Raw genomic sequence first — 22,484 nt, 5'->3', positions numbered from 1 at the left:
TGGCTTCCTCTGCATCGTTTTAAAATCAGAAATCAGAGAAAAATTAGGGGAACTCAGTTGTTGATTGTGGTGGTTCATTTTGTACAGGTCAACTTGACTGGGTTATAGGATAGTCACATAAACAGCTAGTAAGACATTATTTCTGGGAATTTCCAGAAGAAATTAGCATTTAAATTGGTGGGTTGATTTTATGGAGCAGATGGCCCTCCCCATGTGTGTGCGCATCATCCAATCTGTCGAGGGCCTGTAGAGAACAAAGGGTGGATGGAGGTGGAGTTAATGCTGCCTAACTGCATGAGCTAGGACATTGATCATGCGTCCTCAGCACACCCACTGCTCAGGCCTGAGCTCCTGCCTGAATCGACCCCAAAGGCTGTGTGCCTCTCAGGTCTTCTAACTATGACACTGACTTTCTTCGGTCTTCAGATGACAGATGGTAGGTCCGTTTCTCCGGAGAACTCTGACTGGTATAAGAAGATAAGGTACAGGGAGGAATTTTGTCTTGTTCATTCCCTTCCCAGGCCCATGGCAATGAAGCAGGCAGAGGCAGAAATCTGTAGGGAATTAAGAAGAGAGCTGGGAGTACCAGTAGAGGAAATTCCAGGTACTCTTTATTGAACGGTAGGGTTTGAGAAGTTTCAAGTGGGAGTCCCAGAGAGTCAGTCCTGAGAGTTTGGAAAGTTGCCAAAGGCATCCCTGGGGTCTGGGGGTGGAGTGAGTACAGAATTTGAAAATTTCCTCTGTGGAGTTCTTCTCTTCAACAAATTAGTAGGATTGAGGGCTTTGCTGAATCGCCAAGTGCTTTTGTGGACAACCACTAAAGCAACATTTGATGACTTTTCTAGCAAAGTGAGCTGATAAAGAAGAAAAATATTGGGCTGGAGAGATGGCTCAGTGGTTAAGAGTACTGGCTACCCTTGCAGAGGACCCGAGTTTGGTTCCTGGTGCTCACATCATGTGACTTTGACTCCAGAGTGTCTGATGCCCTCTTCTGGTCCCTATGGCCACTCACACACGTGGTATATCCTTGCACACACACACATACTGCATAAGTAAAAATAAAAATACATTTTATAGAAATAATAATCCTACTCTATTTTATGAAAAAATGAGTAGACATAACATTTAAATAGAATTTCTTGGTAGGGTTTATAGAGTGATTGCATGTGTTTGGTGTGGTTCTCAACACTAGGGAAAAATTTTCATTGTGAACAACTTGGTAAGAGGAACAAACACACACACACACATACATACACACACACACACACACACACACACACACACACACACACACACACACACACAAAATCTATAGACGACAGACAGCCCAGAGGTTAAGCTACTGCGTATACAGTTGAGCTGTCAGTCAGTGCTGTAGACAAGCTGATGCTCACGTCTGGGTGTCTAAAGGGTCAAGTATGTCTACATTTGGGAAAAACACGGGTTCAAAGAAGCCTTCTCAGCCACAAGGCAGGATTCATTGGTCTCTGCAGGGAAGCATTGTGTTGGTTGTGTTAATACAGTACAGGACTAAGGAGCCCATGGAGGCCTGGAACTGTAGGAGACAAAAGAGAGTTAGAAAATCAACACATTGGGGTTTTATTTAATGCAACGTGCCACCCACGTCTAAAGTATACCATTGGATAGATTCTAGGATGTTTCTGTGTCCATAAAACCATCCGCATAGTGCACATTTCAGCACCTCAAAGTTCTTTGTGCTAATATCTCACTTTTGCTCCTCCTGACTGCCTTCTGCCCTTAGTCACAAGTGTCTGTTATTGTCTTTCTGGACCTTTGCCGTCGTCTATAATTTAGTGCAAAGTGAGATCAAGCATGATCCTGAGTGCTGACCTCTCTCATTTAGGGGAATAACCTTGAGATTTGTCCATGTTATTTGTATCTCAAAGTCAATCTCTGTATCTGGGCAGTACACCATCATTTGGCTTGGCCATACTTTTCGCATTTCATCTGTTCATTATGAGCATTTGGGATATTTCTATATCTTAGTGAATGCATTTTTATACACAAGTTTTTAAAATTACATTGGTCTGTTTACTTATTTGTGTGTATGTATGTGTGCACACCTATGGAAGTTAGATGATGACTTGTGGGTATTGGTTCTTTCCTTCTATCATGTGGGTCGCAAGGATTGAACTTGGGTCTTCAGACTTCATTGCAAGTACTTTTATGCACTGAACAATCTCTGTAGCCCTGTATACAAGTTTTTATAGCACATATCTTTATCTCTTCTGGATAGATGCAGAGGAATAGAATATCGGGATTATAATATATATACGTGTATATATACATATACATATATGTGTGTGTTTATTAACAAAAAATTCTGCCCAACTGTATCCCAAATGTCATTTTATGTTCCAACAAGCAGCAAACAAGAGTTCTAATCAACTCTGCATCCTTGTCCACTGTTGCTATGGTTATTCTCATTTTAGCCATTTTAATACTGTGTAGTAGCATCTCACTGTGATGCTGATTTATATTTCCTGAAGATTAAGTGATTTTGAACTTTTTTTATTATTTTAAAGTCTTCATACATGTATACAATGTGTTGTTTGGTCATTTTCATCCCAAATGAAAATTTCAACCCTCTCTCAATCCCTTTTCATTCCCACTGAATCCTTTCTTCTTCCCAACAAGCCCTCCTCCTACTTCCATGCCTTTATTTTCAGGATCTGGCCTTCTTGCATGAACATGGTATTCTGAACTGGAGCATGGACCACTTCTCTGAAGAAAATGACTCCTCCTCCTCCAACAACCAATGACTCTTCAAGGATGGGTGGGAATTCACAGACCCTTCCTCATCCGTAATGAGATGTTGATAGCCCCACAGCAGCCGTGAGTTCTGGGTGCAACAGCTGTGTCATGTCAGAAGGAAGTGTCTTGGAGCTCTCCTTCTCATCCTCTAGTTCTTACATTCTTTCCACCCCACCTTCCACAGTGTTCAGTTTTGAGCAGAATTTTGACTCTTACTTGATGCACATACATCTTCTTTTATAAAGTATTTATTCATATATTAGTCACCCCCCATTTTGGCAAGGCTGTTTTGGTTATTTACTTTTTAGAATTGCTTATGTACTCTGAGAAAAGTCCTCTGTCAGATAATGATTATATGATTGGCAGTTATCTTTTCCCTCAGGCTAAAAGTATCTTTTCATTCTGGAATCTCTTTCCAGGCAGTGAGCTGGGGCAGACACAAGGCTTACCTTGTGTGTTTCACACTTTGTAGTGACCTCTGTCTTTTGTTGCATAATATTCAATGTTTTCAAAGCCATTGCTTCCTGCACGTACTTATTTTCAGGTATGCATATACATGTATATTTTTCTTTTTTTTGAGATGGGAAGGTAAGTACAGTGCCACTTATTCCATCTTGGAATAGAGGCCTCTGAAAGCAATACTTGCAACATTTTAATTATGTGAGGGAGACTTTGGAAACATATTTTGATTGACAGGAGCTATCATACATATATGGATATTACAGTGTTGTAAATTCATTTAACATGGGCACTCACTGAGAGAGGAGCACATTTATAGATTTTATGTGGTTAGCCTGACAACTCCCCATTCACAGCCATTGCATGATTTCATTAATCTTTACTCTGCACCAAGTGCAATTTTTATTGTTATTTTGCTTGTTTTGAGACAGCAACTTACCATGTAGCCCTGGTCAGCCTTGTACTCACTAAGTATCCTAAGCTAGCCTTGAAATCCCTGCAATCTCCTTGCCTCAGTTCCTGGAGTGCTGAGACTGTGGGTGTATACCAACATGCCCTAAGTGTGATTTTAAGTGCTTTAAAAGTATAGAATTACTTTACGCTTACAAAAACATGATTATGTGTAGCTGTAACTCCATTTTATAGATAGGTTGACTGAAGCAAGAAGTGTGCAAATGTAAGTTCTAAAGGTAGGAAGTGATCTATCTTCAGAGTCAAAGTCCTTTCCATCCTCCTTGCTACCCCTGGTCCTTTGTATGGAGATTTTTCCCTAAGTGAGCTTTATGCTCAGAAGTGACTAATGAAGTGGAAAGATTCCCTGTGTTGACTAGTCCCTGGACAAATGTGGAAACAGGAAGGTTTTGTCTTGCTAGAAGGATGAGCCAGGTCTGTGCTCTGATGCTTCATGGAATGACATTTCAAATCAAAGGTGGCATTTGGGTTGGATCGGATCACCTTCTGGTACATATTATATAACCCCATCTGGTAATCTGATTTGGAGTATAACTGACCTTAATTTCTGAGAAGAAACAGAAGAGAATGATTCTGGCCTGCTGTGGCCAGGAGGTGATCTCATTTTCACTGTCTTTGATGAACATGTTTCATCCTATTCTGAGATGAAATCAAAGAGACAATCACAATAGTAGTGAGGGGTTACAATATTTTCTGGGGATGAGCTGTACCTGTTTCTTCAGTTGGAACTTATGCCCTCCCTTTGACACTGATTTCACCACCTCTTAATAGATCCAGCAGACATAATATCAGGGTAAATTAAAAATAGCCCAGGAAGTGTTTTTCACTAAACACAACTGTAATTGGTTTATGAAGGAGTAGGGAGTTTAGTGAGCTGAGTGGTCTAAGGAGAGCAGGCTCTTTCTAAAGGGAGGGCAATGTCCACCAGTCTCTTCTAGCTTCTAATTTACCAATTCCCCACCCACACACAAAAAGACTACTACAGGAAAAGTCTATTTGACAGTCATACCAGCACTGTTCTGGAAAAACAAAGGGGGCCAAAGGCAAAGAGATAATGGTAGACTTTGCTGTCTTCTTCTTCTTCTTCTTCTTCTTCTTCTTCTTCTTCTTCTTCTTCTTCTTCTTCTTTCTTCTTCTTCTTCTTCTTCTTCTTCTTCTTCTTTTCCTCCTCCTCCCCTTCCCTCTTCCTTCTTCTTCTCCTCTTGCTCTTCCTCCTCCTCCTCCCCCTCCCCCTTTCCCTCCTCCCCCTTCTCTTCCTTTTCTCCTCTCATATTTTACATTCTGACTGCAGTGTCCCCTGCCACACCAGATCCACGTCTCCTGTTCCCTTCAGAAAAGGGCAGGCCTCCCAGGTATACCAACCAAACATGGCATATCAAGTTGCAAATAAGACTAGGCACATCCCCTCATATTAAGGCTGGATGAGGCATCTCAGTAGGAGGAACTTTGCTTCTTAACAGCAGGTACCCAAGACAACCCCTTTTTTGTAGAAATGTCCTCAGTCAAGAGTAGCTGGGAACATTTGCTGCTCTTTTTCCAGGAGTATGTGGCATTGTTGCTAAAAGAGAACCCTCTAGTTTCACTCCATTTAAAAATTAAAAGAATAAGTATCTTTGTTTCCATTAAAATGTAATATATGCTCCTTATAAAACATGGGGAAACACATAAAAGTAAAACTATTTAAAAAAACTACTTACACTCACTGTCATGGTTAGTAATTTGGGGAATTTTCTTCCCAGTCATTTTGTGATGCACATATTTATGTACATTCATATACAACAATTTTGAGATATTTTCAACATTACATGTGCTAGTTACTATATGAACAAAAGAGTAATATATGATTGTAGAAAATTAGAAACTACAGAAAATATTGCTTTTAAATGAAGCCATACAAATTGGATGCATTCTCATTACATAGTGGATAAGATAATTGATTTGCTAGTCTGTTTTTTTTACATTTTGCACATACTCTCAGTCTAGATTTTCAAGCATAGTACATATGATAATAATCATAATCAAATATGAAAAGTATATTTATGATATATTTATTATCTATTGCTATATATTTTACTATTCTACATTTGAAACAAAAACAATGATACAGAATATGATGCCTATTCTTCGTTGTCAACTTGACTACATCTGGAATTGATTAAAACCCAAGCAGCTGCAAAGTACACCTGTGAAGGATTTCTTTTCCCAGTTAAATCATTTGAAGTGTGAAGACACACCTTTAACCCAGCTGTTTTGAGGTAGGAAAATTCACCTTTAATCTGGGCCATTCCTTCTGCTGGCAGTCTATAGAAAGGACATGGAAGAAGGAAGCTTGCTCTTTCTTTGCCTGCTTTCTTTCATATATATATATATATATATATATATATATATATATATATATATACATATATGTATATATATGTAAATATGTAAACACACACACACACACACATATATATATATTCAACCTATCAGTTCTGTCCCTCTAGAAAATTCTGACTAATACAGAGTATCTAATACATTTCTGTGTGTGTATGAGAAAGGGTGCTACTCTGTAGTCTAGGCATAGCTGGATCTTGAAACAATCCCCTTGTCACAGTCTCCTTTATTCTGGGATTACATTGAAATTTTAAAGAAAAAGAAAAACCTTGTGTAGTGGCTAATCTTGGTTGTCATCTTGACATACCTGGGAGGAAGGACCCCAACTAAAGAACTTATCCCATATTGGCCTATTCTATGTCATGATTGATTGATGACTGGTATAGAGGGCCCAGTCCACTGTGGGCAGTGCTATCCCTAGGCAGGTGATCCTTAGTTATATAAGAAAGCTGGCTGAGCACAAGTAGGAGAACAAGCCAGTAAACAATGTTCTTCCATGGTCCCTGCTTCAGTTCCTGCCTACCTTGAATTCCTAACTTAGCTTATCTCAGTGATGGACTTACTGTGGTCTGTAAGCTAAAATCAAACATTTCTTCCTCTAGCTGCTTTTGCTCATGGTTTTATCCCAGCTATAGAATCCTAACTAGGGCAGCTAGGAGTTGGTGAGTATCTCCATATACCACCATCATGCTCTTCTCCAGTATGCTTGGCCTTCAGCATTGGTTTCCCAGTTTTCACTCACTGCTTAGAACTCTAGTCACCTTTCTGAAGCAGAACCTTGTTCTTGCCTCTGTGCTCTCCATGGTCCTTCAATGACTTTTCCTTGTCTTTAGGATGAAGTGATGGTCCTTCATCATGGGACATGTGATAATCCCTACCCATATGAAATGGTGTAGGGCTTCCTGAGTCCATACATGCAAAGGCTTTGGCATAGTGCCGATGCACAGCAAGCATCAAATGCACATGAGCCGTCATTGCACCCTCTGTTGCCTGCACTCCTTCTTCATGGTTTATTTTTATTTAATTTTATTTAATTAACATTTTTTTCATTTATTTTACATACCAGCCACCGTTTCCCCTCCCTCCTCTCCTCCCATTCCCTTCCCTGACTTCCATCTACGCCCCTCCCCATCTACTCTTCCCCCCATTGGCTTGAACAAAGCATGCCATATCAAGGTGAGGTAGGACCAAGCTCCTCCCCCTGCATCAAAGCTGGGTGAGGTAATCCAGCATGGGGAACAGATACCCAAAAGCCAGCTAAGTGCCAAGGACAGGTCCTGATTTCACTACTAGGAGCCTTACAAACAGACCAAGGTACACAACTGTCACACACATGCAGAGGGCCTAGGTTGGTCACATGCAGGCTCCCTAACTCTTGGTCCATAGTCCATGTGCTCCCAGGAGCTCAGGTCAGCTGTGTCTGTGGGTTCTTCGAATATGACTTTGATGCCCCTTGCTCCTACAATCCCTCCTCTCTTTCTTCAGGAGGACTCCCAGAGTTTGGCCCAGTGCTTGGCTGTGGATCTCTGCATCTGCTTCCACCAGTTACTGGATAAAGGCTCTCTGATGACAATTAGGGTAGTCACCAATCTGATTACAGTCGATGGCCAGTTCAAGCACCCTCTCCACTATTACTAATAGTATTAGCTGGGGTCATCCTTATGGACCCCTAAGAGTTTACCCGGCACTAGGTTTCTCTCTAACCCCGAAATGCCCCCTCCTATCAAGACATCTCTTTCATTATTCTCCCCCTCTGTCCTGCCACAACCTGTCTCCCATGCCCAGCCTGCCCAACCCCCTCCCTCAAGTTCCCATCCCCCATTCCACCACCCCTGCCCCCAGTCTACCCAGAAGATCTCTTCTATTTCCCCTTCCTAGGGAAATACATGCATCTCTCTTTGGGCCTTCTTTGTTACCTATCCTCTCTGGGGCTGTGGATTGTAGGTTGGCTATCCTGTACTTTACTCCTAATATCCACTTATGAGAGAGTACATGCTATGTTTGTCTTTTTGGATCTGGGTTACCTCACTCAGAATGATTTTTTTTCTAGCTCCATCCATTTGCCTACAAATTTCATGTTGTTATTTTTTTCAACCACTGAGTAATACTCTTTTGTGTAAATGTACTACAATTTCTTTATCCATTCTTTGGTTGAGGGGCACTTAGGTTGTTTCCATGTTCTGGCTATTACAAATAATGCTGCTATGAACATAGTTGAGCAACTGTCCTTGTGGTATGATTGGGCATCCTTTGGGCATATGCCCAAGATTGGTGTAACTGGGTCTTGAGGTAGATTGATTCCCATTTTTTTTCTGAGAAACCACTATATTGATTTTCAAAGTGGCTACACAAGTTTACACTCCTACCAGCAGTGGAGGAGTGTGCCCCTTACTCCACATCCTCTCCAAAATAAGCTGTCATCAGTGTTTTTTTATCTTAGTCATTCTCACAGGTGTAAGATGATATCTCAGAATTGTTTTTGATTTCCAAGCTCTTTCTCTATATTTTGTGAGATGTAGCTTTGGTTACCCCTGGGTTTATATATTGGATACCCCTGGGTTTATGTAACTAAGCTCCAGTCCCTGAAAAAGAAGCAATTTTCTTTTTGTTTCCATTTGGTCTGGTCTGAGTCATGTGTCTATAATGACATGCTAAGATCAGCGTTTGTGACAAGGAGAAGCTGGGGACACAGGGCAGTGCCAGGACAATATACAATAAAGAACCAGATGTCTGTGAGTCATGCCTTTCTTTCTCATCTTCTCTTGTTCTCTTTGAAGATTTTGCCTTTAATTTAGGAAAGTCCTACCTTCTATCAACCATATCAAATGGTTTCTTATCCCCAGAGCAGTGTCCTCTTCCAGGAAGTCTTCAGAACAAAATTCCCTTTCCCACCCAACTCCCAGATGGTTTTGTATACATAATCATATAGCAAGCAAGAAAAACGTAGTGTACCATCAATACACAACTTTATTTCTTCTGCCCACCCTCTCCTTTTCAGGCTTTCCCTAGCACAAGAAGCCATATGGTGATTCTCTACCTTAATGATTAAATGTAGCCCATAGTTGTTAGCTTCCAAATTACTACAAAAGTCCAATTTCTTCCAGCCCCCAACTCAGGCTTATCTTAGGCTAGAGAGTCATACTGGAAAAGGGGGCACACTCCCTCTACTCTCTCTTCTGTCAGAATACTCTCCCCTACCTCTATGTTCCAGCAAGCTGCCCCTGGGGGATGAACTGTCTGTGATGTCACAGCTGATTAACCCCAGAAGCAAACATCAGAATCTGGTAGTTTTCTAGGAAGCCAGACTTTCAGTAATTTGCAAAACTGTAAAACAATTTCAAACTTCTGACTAATTTGCTTTTTGAAATTGTAGTCATTTCCACAAGAATATGTTATTCTTGTTAACACATCATTGTTGCATTATTATTGTAAAATGAACTAATAAATACATTTTTTCTTTTCACTTGTCTTTATTGACAAAATCATACATCTTTATGTGGTACAGTGTAATGTGTAATGTCCCAGTACATTTACATTTATATATTACATGTTGACAGAAGGATGCCTCAGTTCTCCATCATCACAAGCATTATCCATTTCTTTGTCATGAGGACATTTAAAACCTTCTCTTGAAGCTATTTTGAATTATGCATTACAATATTGCTAACTATAATCACACTTCTGTGTAATAGAACACCAGACTTGTTCCTCCCATCTGGCTGTGACTTTTATAAATAAAATTTAAATGTTCCGCATTTTAATCTTGAATATTAATAATTGTATACAGTCTGTGCTAAAGAAGCAAATGCTCGTTATGGTATTAACTTTTTAGGAGTGTAACAAGGTCCTGAAACAAAACAATATGACAACCATTGTTGAAAGACTCTGGGCCTCAAGATATGCATGGAACAGCTTTGGACTAATGGAAGCAACTCCAATTGCACAGGTACGAATGTCTTCATTTTCCTGTGTGGCACTACTCTGCTGTTGTAAGCTCTGAGATGCCTCTGGAGACATGTTTCAAAGTCCCAAAGAAGCAAGTGGCAGAGTCGGGGATTGTCCCTAGCTTGCAACAATTTACATGCTTACATCTCTGCCCTATGTGAACACTGGACATTCATCAGGAATTTGCTACTCAGAATTCCATTCTGTGTGCAGATCTTCTAATCTGTCTGGAAACTTCTGGTATCCACTTCCCCTGACTCCCATCATTTCAAGTTCACCCTATAATGGATGATCATGGTAGGACTGAAAGATGAAAGAATCTGAAAGATTCATTTCTATCTTTTCAATGATCACTCCAGGTTCCCCACCCCCCAGGTGTAAAAGGTTTTGTCTTGTATAGCTGAACATATTCCTTTCACATCTTATATGTTCTTTAGTCCATGGCTTATTGTAAAACCTAAAGCTTCCATAGTTTGACTTATTGGTACTCAATGGTCAGTTTTTAAATGTAAAGAACACGCTTCTCTCTCCTTTCTGCTGTGAGGCTGTTGAAAGTGCATGGCAGTCTCTGCACTTTGGGATTGAAATGGTCTATGTTGAAAGTCAAGTTCTCCAAGACTTCTTCCTGTGGTCTCAGTCTGCCTTTTTTCCAAGGGCAGAGTAAAGGATGGTTACTGCTGTTGTTGGCCTAGTTTGGAGGGAGATGGACAAAGGAAGAAATGGACACTACGGTAGTTAAAAATCATCACCTTGTGGTAGGGAATATTTGAACATGATTCCACAGAATCTACTGTATGTATGTCACGTTCACTGTCTTCTCCCAACTCCTGGGATAGAACTGACTAGCAGGTACTCTTTCATGGGGTATTTTCTCAACAATTCAAGGACGCTCCTCTACCCAGTATCTGCTCAGTGTGGGTTCTCACCACCACCCCATTTCATTTTCTGAAACCTCTTCGGAGATATATGTTTGCAGTTATTTTTTGAGTAAGTGATGCAGGTTTCCCATCCTAGAGCTGTGGTACCAAGGATAGACACCTGACACAAAATGTAGTAGATTTTGTTTCCCAAATAAAGGCACATCAAGTGTGTTCCGTCAGCACCACTTTCCTTTCAGAGTAACCCTGCGATGCTTCCTTCACACCATAGCCTGTTTTCTGTGACCTCAAACCTAGGCACAAACTCACCAGTGTGTGTCTCACTGAGCATATTATATGACTTCTGAGAGTGCATCATATAAAGGGGCAGACATGCTGCCAGGTTCATTCTCTTGATATGTTCATCTCACCTGCCTGCTCCCTTACTTTCTCTGCACACTTGCTATCAGAACTCAGCTACCATGCTATGAGGAAGCCTTTGTGGAGAGGACCCTTGTCAGCATACTGAATAGCAAACCTCTGTTGAGGTCAAACTGACAGCTAGCCTTAACAGCTGGGCATGTGAGAGGAAGGCTTTACAATTCTTCCAGTCGGTCACCATCTGACTATAGTCATAAGGGACCCAGATCAGAATCATGATAACAATAAAGGGCAGCTGCCATTAATTTTAGGACATTTAAAGGCTGGGGATGTAGCTCAGAGGTGACATTCTTGACTACAACAAGGCCTTGATTTCAATCCTCAGTGTAAAAAAAAGTTGGGGGCATTTTGATATGAAATAATGGGAAATGGGCATTCTAAGTGAGTCACAGAGGCTTTTGTGTTTTCTTCCAGCAATTTTGGAATTTAGAGACAGAACTTGAGTCAATTAGCCATAAGGGCTGGCCAGGAAAGGTTGCCGACACTTAATTGCCGAAGATATCATTTCAGTTCAGTGTAACCATTTGAGAAAACAGCCATATGCAAGAAAAACTGGAAATTTGCAGAGTCGGGGAACCAAGAGTGCTCGGCATGGAAGTGGGAGGAAGGATGCTTTCACGGATTGAATAGAGGAAAGTTCTAGCGTTCATGAGGCCTTACGTCTTAGGAGCAGTTTTTATAGCCCATGCTAATAATAAATAGTGATGAAATTCTCATTATTTGCCTCAACTAATTTGAGTATTTTTTTTTTTTTTATTTCTTACCATCAAGTGAATCCTGAATAAGGCATGCAGTAACCAACTTGGAATAAAATTGAACGAACCTCTAGACGTAGTAAATCAGTAAAGCTTTGCCTGCCTTTGAAATACTCAGAGGGTTTTGTTATGGTAACAGAAGGTGCCATTGCTCTGTAAATTCCCAGCCCCTATCTGGAAACACAGCATGTCAACCATGATGGTCATCAGTGGCACTCATTTCGTGTTTTCGTTCTCTGTCTTTTGGAACACAGTAGAACGATGTTTCTTGGTGGCTCTGTTATGGTGGGGTGGGACTCTAAAGCCAGTTCCAGACAAGCAGACATGTTGTCACTCTAGATTGCTACTTAATAGTCTTTGCTAAACCTTCTAGTTTTTCCTTTGCCCTGTGACAAGGAAGGGTGTTGATAGTGGCTGTCCCATCTATTTCTGGCTCTGGCTAAGGATGAGAGAAAGTACTACAGAAGCCCAGTAGAACAGTAGGGTGAAACATAATCCTATGGTGTTTGAGGGAAATTTAGCCAATACCACCTCAGAATAGCCAGCCCACATGGGAGACGACTACTCATGCGCTGTGACTGGGATTCTCCAGGAATCCCTCCTGGACTGTCCTTTATCCCTTCCCAGTGGATGCCCCTTTACTTCCCAAGAATCAGAAGAGGAGCAGGTCTGGCTATTCCCAGCACTCCTCCTATGTCTGCATCTACATCTGCATCCCTGGCCTCCTTTCTGCATTTCACACATTGTCATATGTGAGTGATCCTGAAGGTTCCTGTTTAGCCTTACAAGGCTGTCTTGAAAAGTCAACATAGTTTCTCTTATATTAAACTTTCTATGCATAATTTGTACCTCAAGCCTCAGTTTTCTCTTCATTTCTTAAACACTTGCCCCTTCTAAGCCCATTTTTGTTTTAATCTGTTCACTAAGGCTAGTTACCTAAAAATCGCGATGCTACCTAAACTAAGGCCACTCTGACCTTGAGAACTAAAAGCCATTCTTGTCATGCAGTCATACACTTTCAAAACTGACACAGGAACAGTCAAAATGGCATGCTTCTCAATATTTAACCTATCCAGAGTCACATAGGGATTTTGTTTTATGCAAATCCTAGGGCCCCACCACCAGGAATTTTGACTGAAAAAGTCTGGCATGTGCTCTAGGTATACACATTCTATCGAGGGCCCAGGGATTCTGATGGACCCCACTTGGAGGAAAAAAAGGGCTTTTGTTTTCTAAAAGTCTAAAACAGATTCCAGTATTTGGGCCAATTCCTTTATGGAGAACAGGACATCTTCCCTGTGCCTGCTGTGACAGACTTGTGGAAATAGCTCACTCTATGATCCAAAGGAGAAACTTTAGAAGACAGTCATAGAGAATGAGAGCTGAAGACTCTTGGTATGTCACAGCTGCCATCTATCACTGTGACTTCGATTTGGAACTGGGATTAAGGCTGGAGGGTAATGACAACAACAACAACAACAACTCTTTGTGTTTCTAAAACACAGCTAAACTCACTTTCTAAGGTCAGGGAAGAGAACTCATGAACAGTCTAGAATGTTCTGTGAAACTGCAGTCTTTGGGATTTCTTTGACAGTCAAGTTGCAGGTTTTGAGAAATCATAACAAGTTAAGTCAGATGGACATAGTAGCATACACCTGTAATTCTAGCTGCTTCTGGAGGTTGAGGCAGGAGAATCATAAGTTAGAGTCCAGGTTGGGTGACAGGGTGAGTTCAAGGATAGGCTGGGCAACTTAGTGAGACCCCTTCCTCGAAATAAAAATGAAAAAGGTGTGGGGGATGTGACATGGCGGTACACTGTTTGCTTAGAATTAGAATGAACCTTAGTTCAACTTCCAGTACCAGCGATAACAATGACAAAAAATTAAGTCAAACAAAAGAGAATTTCCTCAAAATTTTATTCAAGATCACCTTCCTTGACTGTCGTCATTTTGATACGAGGGTAAGTATGCTGACAAGATGAAGATACGGTCTTGTAAGTGGCACCATTGTGATCTCTTTCTCTCTCTTTCTCTCCTCTCCCCCCACTCTCTCCCTCCCTCAGTCCACCCTTCCACTCTTGCCTTGACTAATTACTGTTTTCTGAAAAGTTTTAAAGAAGCTATAGAAATAGAGACTAATAATGTGGTAAAGAGGCATTTCAGAGTGATTGCTTGGTTTATAGATTCACCGGTTTCATTTAAATAAGAAAACTGAGCTTTGAAGAGGCTCAGGGATGTGATCCCAGCACCCAGGAATTTCAGGCAGAAAGATTCCAAGTTCAATCAGTGGGCTACTGGTGAGTTCCATGCTAGTCTGCCCTGGGCCACAGCATGGCACTGTAATGGAGGGAAGGAAAGAAGGAAGGAAGGAAGGAAGGAAGGGAAAAAGAAAGGAAGAAAAGAAGAAAGGGAGGGAGGGAGAAAAGGAGGGAGGAAGGAAAATCAGTCTTTGAATATGTTTTTAATTGTAATCCATATTGTTTTTGTATGTTCAAGAAGAAAAGTCTCCTGAGAGTTTCTTTTGAGAACTATCTTTAGTATAACTTAGTCATTATATGTATTTGTAAGCATTAACTTTTACTTTTTAAAAAAATCCTCCAATCAAGATATTTGTTTTCATCCTTTCCTCTCAATGATGAACATAGACTATAAGTATTTCTATATGTGTAATGTGTCGGTACATGTGTGCAGTTGCTATGAGTTGTCCTGTGTTAGAGAGACTGGCTTAGAAAAGAAGAAATGGGACCTCAGTGGTGAGTGTAATGATGTGTGAACGTATTCTGGAATATGTGCTGCTATGTGTAGGAAAAGCAATCAAGGCTGTGTTGATTTCAGGAGAACAAAAACCCTTGGAAATAGAGAACAAAAGGACTTCTTTGCAGAACTGAGGATTGAACCTAGGGCACCAGGGATGATAACTAAATGCCCTATCACTGAGGTATGCCCATTAATTAATTAATTAGTTAATTATTAATTAATTATTATTCACTATTGAGACACCTTAGGCTGAGATGCCTCAGGCAGTTCAGGCTGACCTTGAACTCACTTCTGATCCTTTTGCTCCAGCCTCCTGAGTAGTTGAGATTTGTTGGCCTGTACCACCAGGTCTGGCTTACGATTTAAAAAAGATCAGCCCAATGCCTCCAATAAGAAAGATTTCATTACAGGAGCGTTGGAGGAATGGGAAGAGAGTATGTTGAACCCTGGATTCTAGAAACTACAGAAATGCTGCCTTGTGGGATAGGATAAATGCTCTCCCTGGCAGCGGTTTGTTTATTCAGCCTGTTTCTAGGCTCTGGTGATCAACAAATAACCTTAGCAGCAAAGGGAGCATAGGCCAAAGAAAATAATATCAAAGCCACATCCAGACAAAGAGAGTCTTGAACAAAGCTGCAAATCTGAATTAGTTTTCATGGTGAAACTTTTTGATGCTCTGAGTCAAGTGTTATGGATCTTTAGCCACCTCTAATCTGCTCACAGCCATGGTAACGGTAACGAACACTAAAAAAAAAACTGAGACCTGATATCTAAGAATAATAGTGCTGGAGTAGATGAGTATAGACAGCGCTGGAAAATTCAGCTCTGCTCTCAGGTGGCACAGTGTTTACCTCTCTGCATTCCTCTGTTCTTGCATTTTAAAGCTTGATTTGTATACCATAACACAGGGCGGCTGTAAATCTACACTTTGGTGATTTCCATGAACCTATGTAGTTCCACAGACATCACCACAATACAGATTTTATTTGTTGTATTTTTAGGCAACATTTTGATATGTAGCCCAGGTTGGCCTCAAACTCATAATCCTCTTACATCATTCTCCCGCATTCTGGGATTACAGATATGTACCACTGAGCTTGGCCACATCTGGTTTTAGAACATCTCATCACACCTAAAGTTTCCTAGCAACTGTCTGTAGTCAATCCCTGCTCCCTCTCCTGGCTACAATGATCTCTGGTATCCTTCCTTGCTTTTTTTGCATGACCTTGGTTTTGACTCTGTAAGCATGCAGCTACTTTAAGACACACAGGTTATGTTGAAACAGCTTTATTTTTTGATCCATAAATATCTGTTACTGACAAAAGTGGAAAAATCCTCAAGACTAAATCTCACTAAAGCAATCTCTGTTTACAGTACATATAGGGTGTGCTTTGACAGCGAAGGAGAATGATGAGATTTGTACAGAAGCAGTAATGGGGGGCACTGCTCATTGGGGAGATTCCATGTGAGTGACAGAGAAACTGCAGAGATACGGATAGAAAGGTACTTTTCATAATACTACCATATAATAAACATAGAATCCATAAATCCAGCTAATGAGTAAAAATGTTCCTTAACACCCCCCCTTAGGAAATTGTGTCCCCAACTAAAAATGTTAGAGTAAGAATTGCCTTTTATTAGAGAATTTCAAGAATTCTTTACTACAAAATGTCTAGTTGAGTTTACAGGACTAGAGATGTCTTTGCCACTATGAAGCAAATGAATGGGTCCTCTTAATGGAGTGGCATTTGAGGGTCATTGGAAGGTTGGCAGCAAAGTTGAGCAGGGTCTTCTCCTCCCACATGAGGGAGGCTGTTAAGCAAACACACAGCATTATTTTTATGAATGATGGAAGGTTAATGTGTTTGCAATTTACAAGATGGTTTTGATGACAGCGATTTGGAATTTCCATTGGTGCTTCACAAGCCTTCATGGGGAGGATGATAGTATCACAAAGAGGGGCCACAAAGATACTGGGATGGGGTGAGGACCCACCTCCCAGCAGCCCAGGTGGGTGATGCCTCGTCCTCTCCAGATGGGATGGAGCTTCAGCATCCTGACGTGGTCTTCAGGATGCATGCTGTGGCATGGGATATGATGGCATCCCTTGTCACACAGAGCCTCTGCCAAGCATGCTCCTTTGGGACATGGAACGAATTTCCTGTCTGACCTTAAATACAAACTCTGTGTCCAAAAGTCATGGTCAGACATCTAGACCCTTTTCTTTCAGTCCGTCCCCTCTCTGAAAATAGAGTTACCTCCCTCCAGCTATAAGGACATCGAAAATGAAAACTCCAAACTCAGAATTTCACAGCAACTAACACCCAGGTGGTTTAGGTATGCTTACACGAGAGGCTTCAGGGACACATGATTGGTGACCTGTTGTGTGGTCAGGCCTTAACTTTCAGATACAAGAGTATCCATGTGTGGCCGAGCCCATTGGTTCCACCCAAAACCTGGCAAGGAATCTGGTGTTTGTCTAGGGCCTCTGAGGATGTTGCCATAGGGCAGGCAGAGTGTGATGGGTGCAGCTCAGTTGAAGTGGGGATGAACGTAGAAAAGGGAAGGAGCAGAGAATGAAAACCCCAGAGTGTAAAAGCTGAATGAAACTTTGGGGGCTCATCTAGTCAAAGCCCCTCATTTTATAGGTGGGGAAACTGAGGCACTGAACTGGCATGTGACTTGCCCATAGTCACATGGCAGGATGGAGACAAAAGCCAGACCTAGAAGCCATGTTTCTGGAGCCTCAGTCCCGTTTCTGTTTCTCTCTCCTTGTCCCCTCTCTGATACGCCACTTTCCAAAATCAAAGAGAGGGACCAGAAAGACTTGTCTTTCATGTAAAGCCCTACCATCAAAGTTTGTCACTTATAAAAATAACTCTATGCCAGGAAAATACTTCGTTAAAGCGCAGCAAGCCTCCTAAAAACATTTCACAATTCCTCAGATTCAGAGAGGATGGCAGAGAGATGTGTGTGGGACCTAACGTGCCTGCTCCTCTCAGAGCAAGTGCCTTCTAGGGTCCAAGTGATGGGCAGTCCTTTCAAACTATGATATTGGGTCCAGTCCACAGCCATTTGTGGAAGGAATGAGGGATGAAGCAGGTGACAGCTAAGAACTCTCCACAGGCAATGGGTTGAGTTTGGTGGCAGAGATGTTGGGATGGCTACTCCTCCATACTTGGAGACTTACAAGTCTTCATGTCTTTGGATGAGGGGAGAGCTGTGATTTCCATTAGAAGAAAGGTGTTGGAATAGAAGCGAGAGCTACAGGCATCAAAGGGGATGAATCTTTGGCCAGAGCAGGAGACTCTGGGCTAGTAGCAGTCTGAGTCAAGAGCTTCTTGAGTCTGGTAGCTGCAGGAGCCAAAGCTGATCTTTTGGCCATGACACCTCTGATGAGACAGCTCTCTCATTTCCCTTTTAGAGATCAGAGGGGTGGGGGAGACTCATGACTTTACCCCTTGGGGCATCATTTCCCATGTGAGGAAGTGTAACAAACCAATGAGGCAAACAAAGGACTCACAGAATGTGAGAGTCTTCCACAGTTTCCATCAAGAACTCTAATTCTTCAAACAAGAGACTTCAGCAGATCCGGGTCAAAGAAACTAGGGCTGGAGGAAGGCTGATGATTGAAGAGGGGAGTGAGGGAAACTTCAGACCTGGGGAAGTTCTGAAGATCAAAGTCCAGTTAGGAGGTTAAGGAGTTACTGGCAAGCTTTTGTGGCTCATGAATATACGGAGCCAAGAGTTCACCGGAGGAAGTGAGAAAGGAAGGATGGAAGGACGGGAATGGTAAGAGGTCTTCAGGAAGAACATTTGGGTCAAGTAAGACCTGTACACACCCCAGTCCAGGGCAGTGGAGACATGCATGAAGGAACAAAAGAAGCAGAGGGAAACCTTGAGTTTCCTTTGCTTGGGATAGGAGTGTTTATCATGAAGAGCCACGGCTCTCTTCTGTGTGACAGAGAACACTCACCTGCTTGGGCTAGAAGCAGTGACATCTGGGTTCCAGCCCCAGACACTCTCAAGTGAGTTCATACAGCGCAGCATAGCTAGCTGGTTCTGGAGTGATGGGTGAGTTCATGGGACTTAGTGGTTTTCCCTTATCACCGAGGGATAAGCTCCAACAACCCCAAACCACACATAGTACGAGACTGTCTATATGTATTATGTTTTCTTCATATACACACACATACAATAAAGTTTAATTTGTAAGTTAGGCACAGGAAGAGATTGGTAATAATAAAATAGGACAAGGTATAGAATACACTGTAACAAAAGCTGCGTGATCGTGGACTCTCTCAAAGGAGTTAAGACAAATGTTAATGTTTCTGGATCATGGTTGACTACAGGTAATTTAAATGAGCCATGCAAAACTGAAGGAGGGGTAGTGTATTTCCATGTCCCAGTTAAGACACAGTTTTCCGGAGTTTGGAGTAGAGGACTGGGTTAGAGTAGTCTGTAGACTTCCATCTCTGTTACGGTTCCTCTCCTTCCAAGGATGAAGCAGAAGAAAAGCCTTCAGGAGAAGCAAGCGTTCCATTAGAATTTTCTGACGTAACCCATGCCAGGTATTTTATACCAGAAGGTAGTAAGGCAGGGATGAGAAAGAGTTTGGAATCAACTTATCAAACAACCCCTGAGACAGACAGACAGACAGATGGAGAGGAAGATAGACAGACAGACAGACAGAAACCTTTGTCAGAGCCAAGGCTGAGGGAAGAGCCTGGGGTAAGATCTTCTCCCCAAGGGGTGGAGAAGTTGCTGTTTGGAAGATTCTCCATGGGATGTCCAGACACTGGGGAGGGAATTTTTGGCCACCACAGTCTTGACCTTCCCCCTTCCCGCTTCCCACCAGCCCAAGGCCTTCAAAGAGTCCAGCTAAAGGTTAGAGAGTTATAGGGGGCTGGGCTGGGGGCCAGCTGTGAGACATGCCTTTGCTTCTGGAAGGGAGCCACTCTCTATTTGGATTGAGTTCTTCTCTTCCTGTGAGCCTTACCTTCTGCAACAAAAGCTCATAGACCCATGGGAACCAGCCCTTAAGAAGGTTTATGTGTTTGCAGGGAGGAAAGCAGAATGTCCAGGGACCTCCTGGCCCCATGGTGCCAGGGACACCCCCTTGGTGGGGAGGCTAAGGCCTGCCTTTTGGAAGCCCCAGCTTCCATCCTTCTGGGTTTTGCAGAACATTCCTGCTCTCACAGAGGGGGCATTCTAGGGAGGGGTGCAGGAGAGCCTGTAGCTCTTGAAAGCAGCGAGGGAAAGCAGTCCACTGACTTCTTCATGGCTCGTAGACTTGGCTAGATTAAAAACGACCAGGACAGATACAAGCTTCTCACCACCTCTCTTTTTAAGGGCTATCCATGCAGAACTGAGGGGGTATAAAATCTGACTTAAGGGCATTGCTGCTGGAGTCTGGTAAGCTATGGCTCCATTTCTTAGGCTACTCCACCAGCAGTCTGAGGCTGATTCTCCCCAGTCCCAGACCTGGCCCTCAGAAGGGGGGCTCATTGTCTTCCTCCTCCTGATCTTGGGGGAGCAGGATTGCTCTCACTGATAGTTTCCCAGTAGCTGGTCACACATTCTCCACCTTCAGGTTGCAGGCCAAGAGGGGGCTCAGATGGGCTGGCAGGGGAGCTTCCAGGTGCCCCTACCATATGCCAAGTGTCCCTGCAAGGAGAAGGGGTTGATATGGCCCCCACAACGACATCCTGGGACACCATTATTTATTTGCATCTACCAATGGATCTCGGTTCCTTGGATCCACTGGTTTGAAGAAAGTCATGGAGCTACAGGGGATGAGGTGGGGAGGTAGGTGTGGGAGGGAACACGGGAAGAGAGAATGAGTTCTAAACAGAAAAAGGCTGTGGAGAGGGCAAAAATGGTGGAAAGGAGTGCTCAGGGTCTGGCATGACCACGTCAGAGAGCTCCTGCCTGTTCACAGGCTAAGCTTCTTCTGTCTGGAAACGTCTGCCTCTGTCCCGCCTGAGGCTCATGAGTGGGGGACAGGCAGAGCCCTAGAAAATGGGAATGGTGAGCCCCTGAGATCCTGGGCATCACAGTGGCCCTCCCCACCCTAGCTCTCTGCCCACTGCAGGTGCCTCCTGGGAGCAGAGCTCGGGGTGAAGAAGGCAGGCCTGAGAGGAGGTCCTAGTTCAGACCCAGTGGCCTGGAGGAAGTGGGGGGGGGGGCGCGGGAGAGCCGATCAGGTGGCTGCCAAGGCACTTCCAAAGTCCTGGCAACCTATCGCTACTCCTCTCTGGAGGGCAAGAGCTAATGCTCCCTCTTGGGGGCAAGAGCTAAAGCCCCCAGAGAGGTTTGAGGAGAAGCAGTGAAGGCTGGGAGAGCGGAGCCCCCACAGCACAGGGGCAGAGGCAACCAAGCAGCTAAAAGGAAGAGAACCCCTTCCTGTTGTGGGGCTGCACGGCTCAGCGAGGGAAGGGCCACTTGGTAGAGACCAGAGTTCCAGCAGGCAGAAGAGAATCGTATTGTGCTTATGGACACAGCAGCTCTCTGGCTGAGAGCGAGCAGGCAGTTTTTAGGCACTAAGAGATTTCTGTGATGCGGTTCTAGATACAGGAAAGAGACCGAGTAGCCTATTCGGTCAGCCCACTGACTGCACCCGCTGGTTGGCTGGCTGTTCAAACTCAGGCAGCTTCGGATTACCTTCAGGGGAGGGTCCACTGGCTAGCAGAACTTGCGGCTGAGTCTCCAGGAAGGGGTGGGGACTGGGGGGCGGGGACTGAGGGAGTGGCGCGGGTGGCAGGTAAGACTGGGGCCTCACCACTCTTCTCATTTGCAGGGGGAGGATTCTACTGGGAGAGAAAGAGCTCTAGAGCCTAGGTCTGTGCTTGTTGGACCAGGCATTTGGCGCCATGTCCCTGGGGGATATGGCTTTCTGGACAAAGGCAGCCCGCCTCCAGTTCCAATGGGGGGAACCGGGGAGGTGAGGAGAGCAAGGTTGGACGCTGTGCTCCTCATCCCTGCCCTGCTCTGCTCTGTCCTGCCCTCACTCTGCCAAGCAGCCCGGCCACGCTGCCGGTCACACGGTCACTTCGGTCTTGCTGGCTGTGTAGCAAGTGTGGTGGCCCGGGATATAGTGCAGCTGCTCCACCGTGTTGTGTCTGCGGGAGGCAAAGGCGTGGCGCTTGGCTGCCGTCTGGCTCTGGCCCAGGGTGGCATAGGAGTTATTGGAGGCACTGGGATGGGAGTGCATCTTGGTCATACGGTAGCGGTCCAGCACTGGCGTGGACACAAAGACGTCCGTGTGCGAGATGGCCCGCGACAGTGATTGCTCCGGGAAGGCCGTCCGCTCTGGGGATAGCAACGGGTCCTGGGAGTGCAGGCGCTCTGTGGAGAGCAGCTGTTCATCAGACAAGATTCGGTCATAGGGCATGCCAAATTCATCAGGCAAGCCCCGCTGTGGGGAAAGGACCCTGTCCTGGGACATGGCCCTGATGGGCCTCCGTGGCCGTTCTCGAGGCAGCGGCTTCTGTTGAGACATCTGGATGACGTTGAGGGGGAGGGTGCCACGGGCTGCAAGGTCTGGCAGGTGCCTCCGCCTCATGTAATACTCATCAGCTTCCTTGTCAGCTGCAAGGAGACAGAGAGAAAGCAGTGGGGTGATGGAACAGCCACGACTCAGGGAGTAA

General features: G+C 43.7%; 1 protein-coding gene and 1 long non-coding RNA gene across 3 annotated transcripts in view; one reads left to right on the top strand and one right to left on the bottom strand.

Annotated features, from left to right (window-relative positions):
- Nucleotides 1–22,484, top strand: part of LOC128121857 (uncharacterized) — a 223,959-nt gene that overhangs the window by 24,316 nt on the left and 177,159 nt on the right. The window lies entirely within an intron of this gene.
- Nucleotides 15,801–22,484, bottom strand: part of Shisa6 (shisa family member 6) — a 314,399-nt gene continuing 307,715 nt past the window's right edge. For both annotated transcript variants that reach the window (XM_052756896.1, XM_052756895.1), the window contains one exon: nt 15,801–22,425. In XM_052756896.1, the coding sequence (XP_052612856.1) occupies nt 21,875–22,425 (551 nt within the window). In that variant the 3' untranslated portion in view covers nt 15,801–21,874. The remainder of the gene's footprint in view (nt 22,426–22,484) is intronic.

The sequence above is a fragment of the Peromyscus californicus genome, unplaced genomic scaffold (assembly GCF_007827085.1).
Source record: "Peromyscus californicus insignis strain IS unplaced genomic scaffold, ASM782708v3 Scaffold_3__1_contigs__length_106647218, whole genome shotgun sequence".
NCBI classification, from domain to species: Eukaryota; Metazoa; Chordata; class Mammalia; order Rodentia; family Cricetidae; genus Peromyscus; species Peromyscus californicus.
Note: the sequence above shows the minus strand (reverse complement) of the source record. Positions and strands in the feature narration are given on the sequence as shown.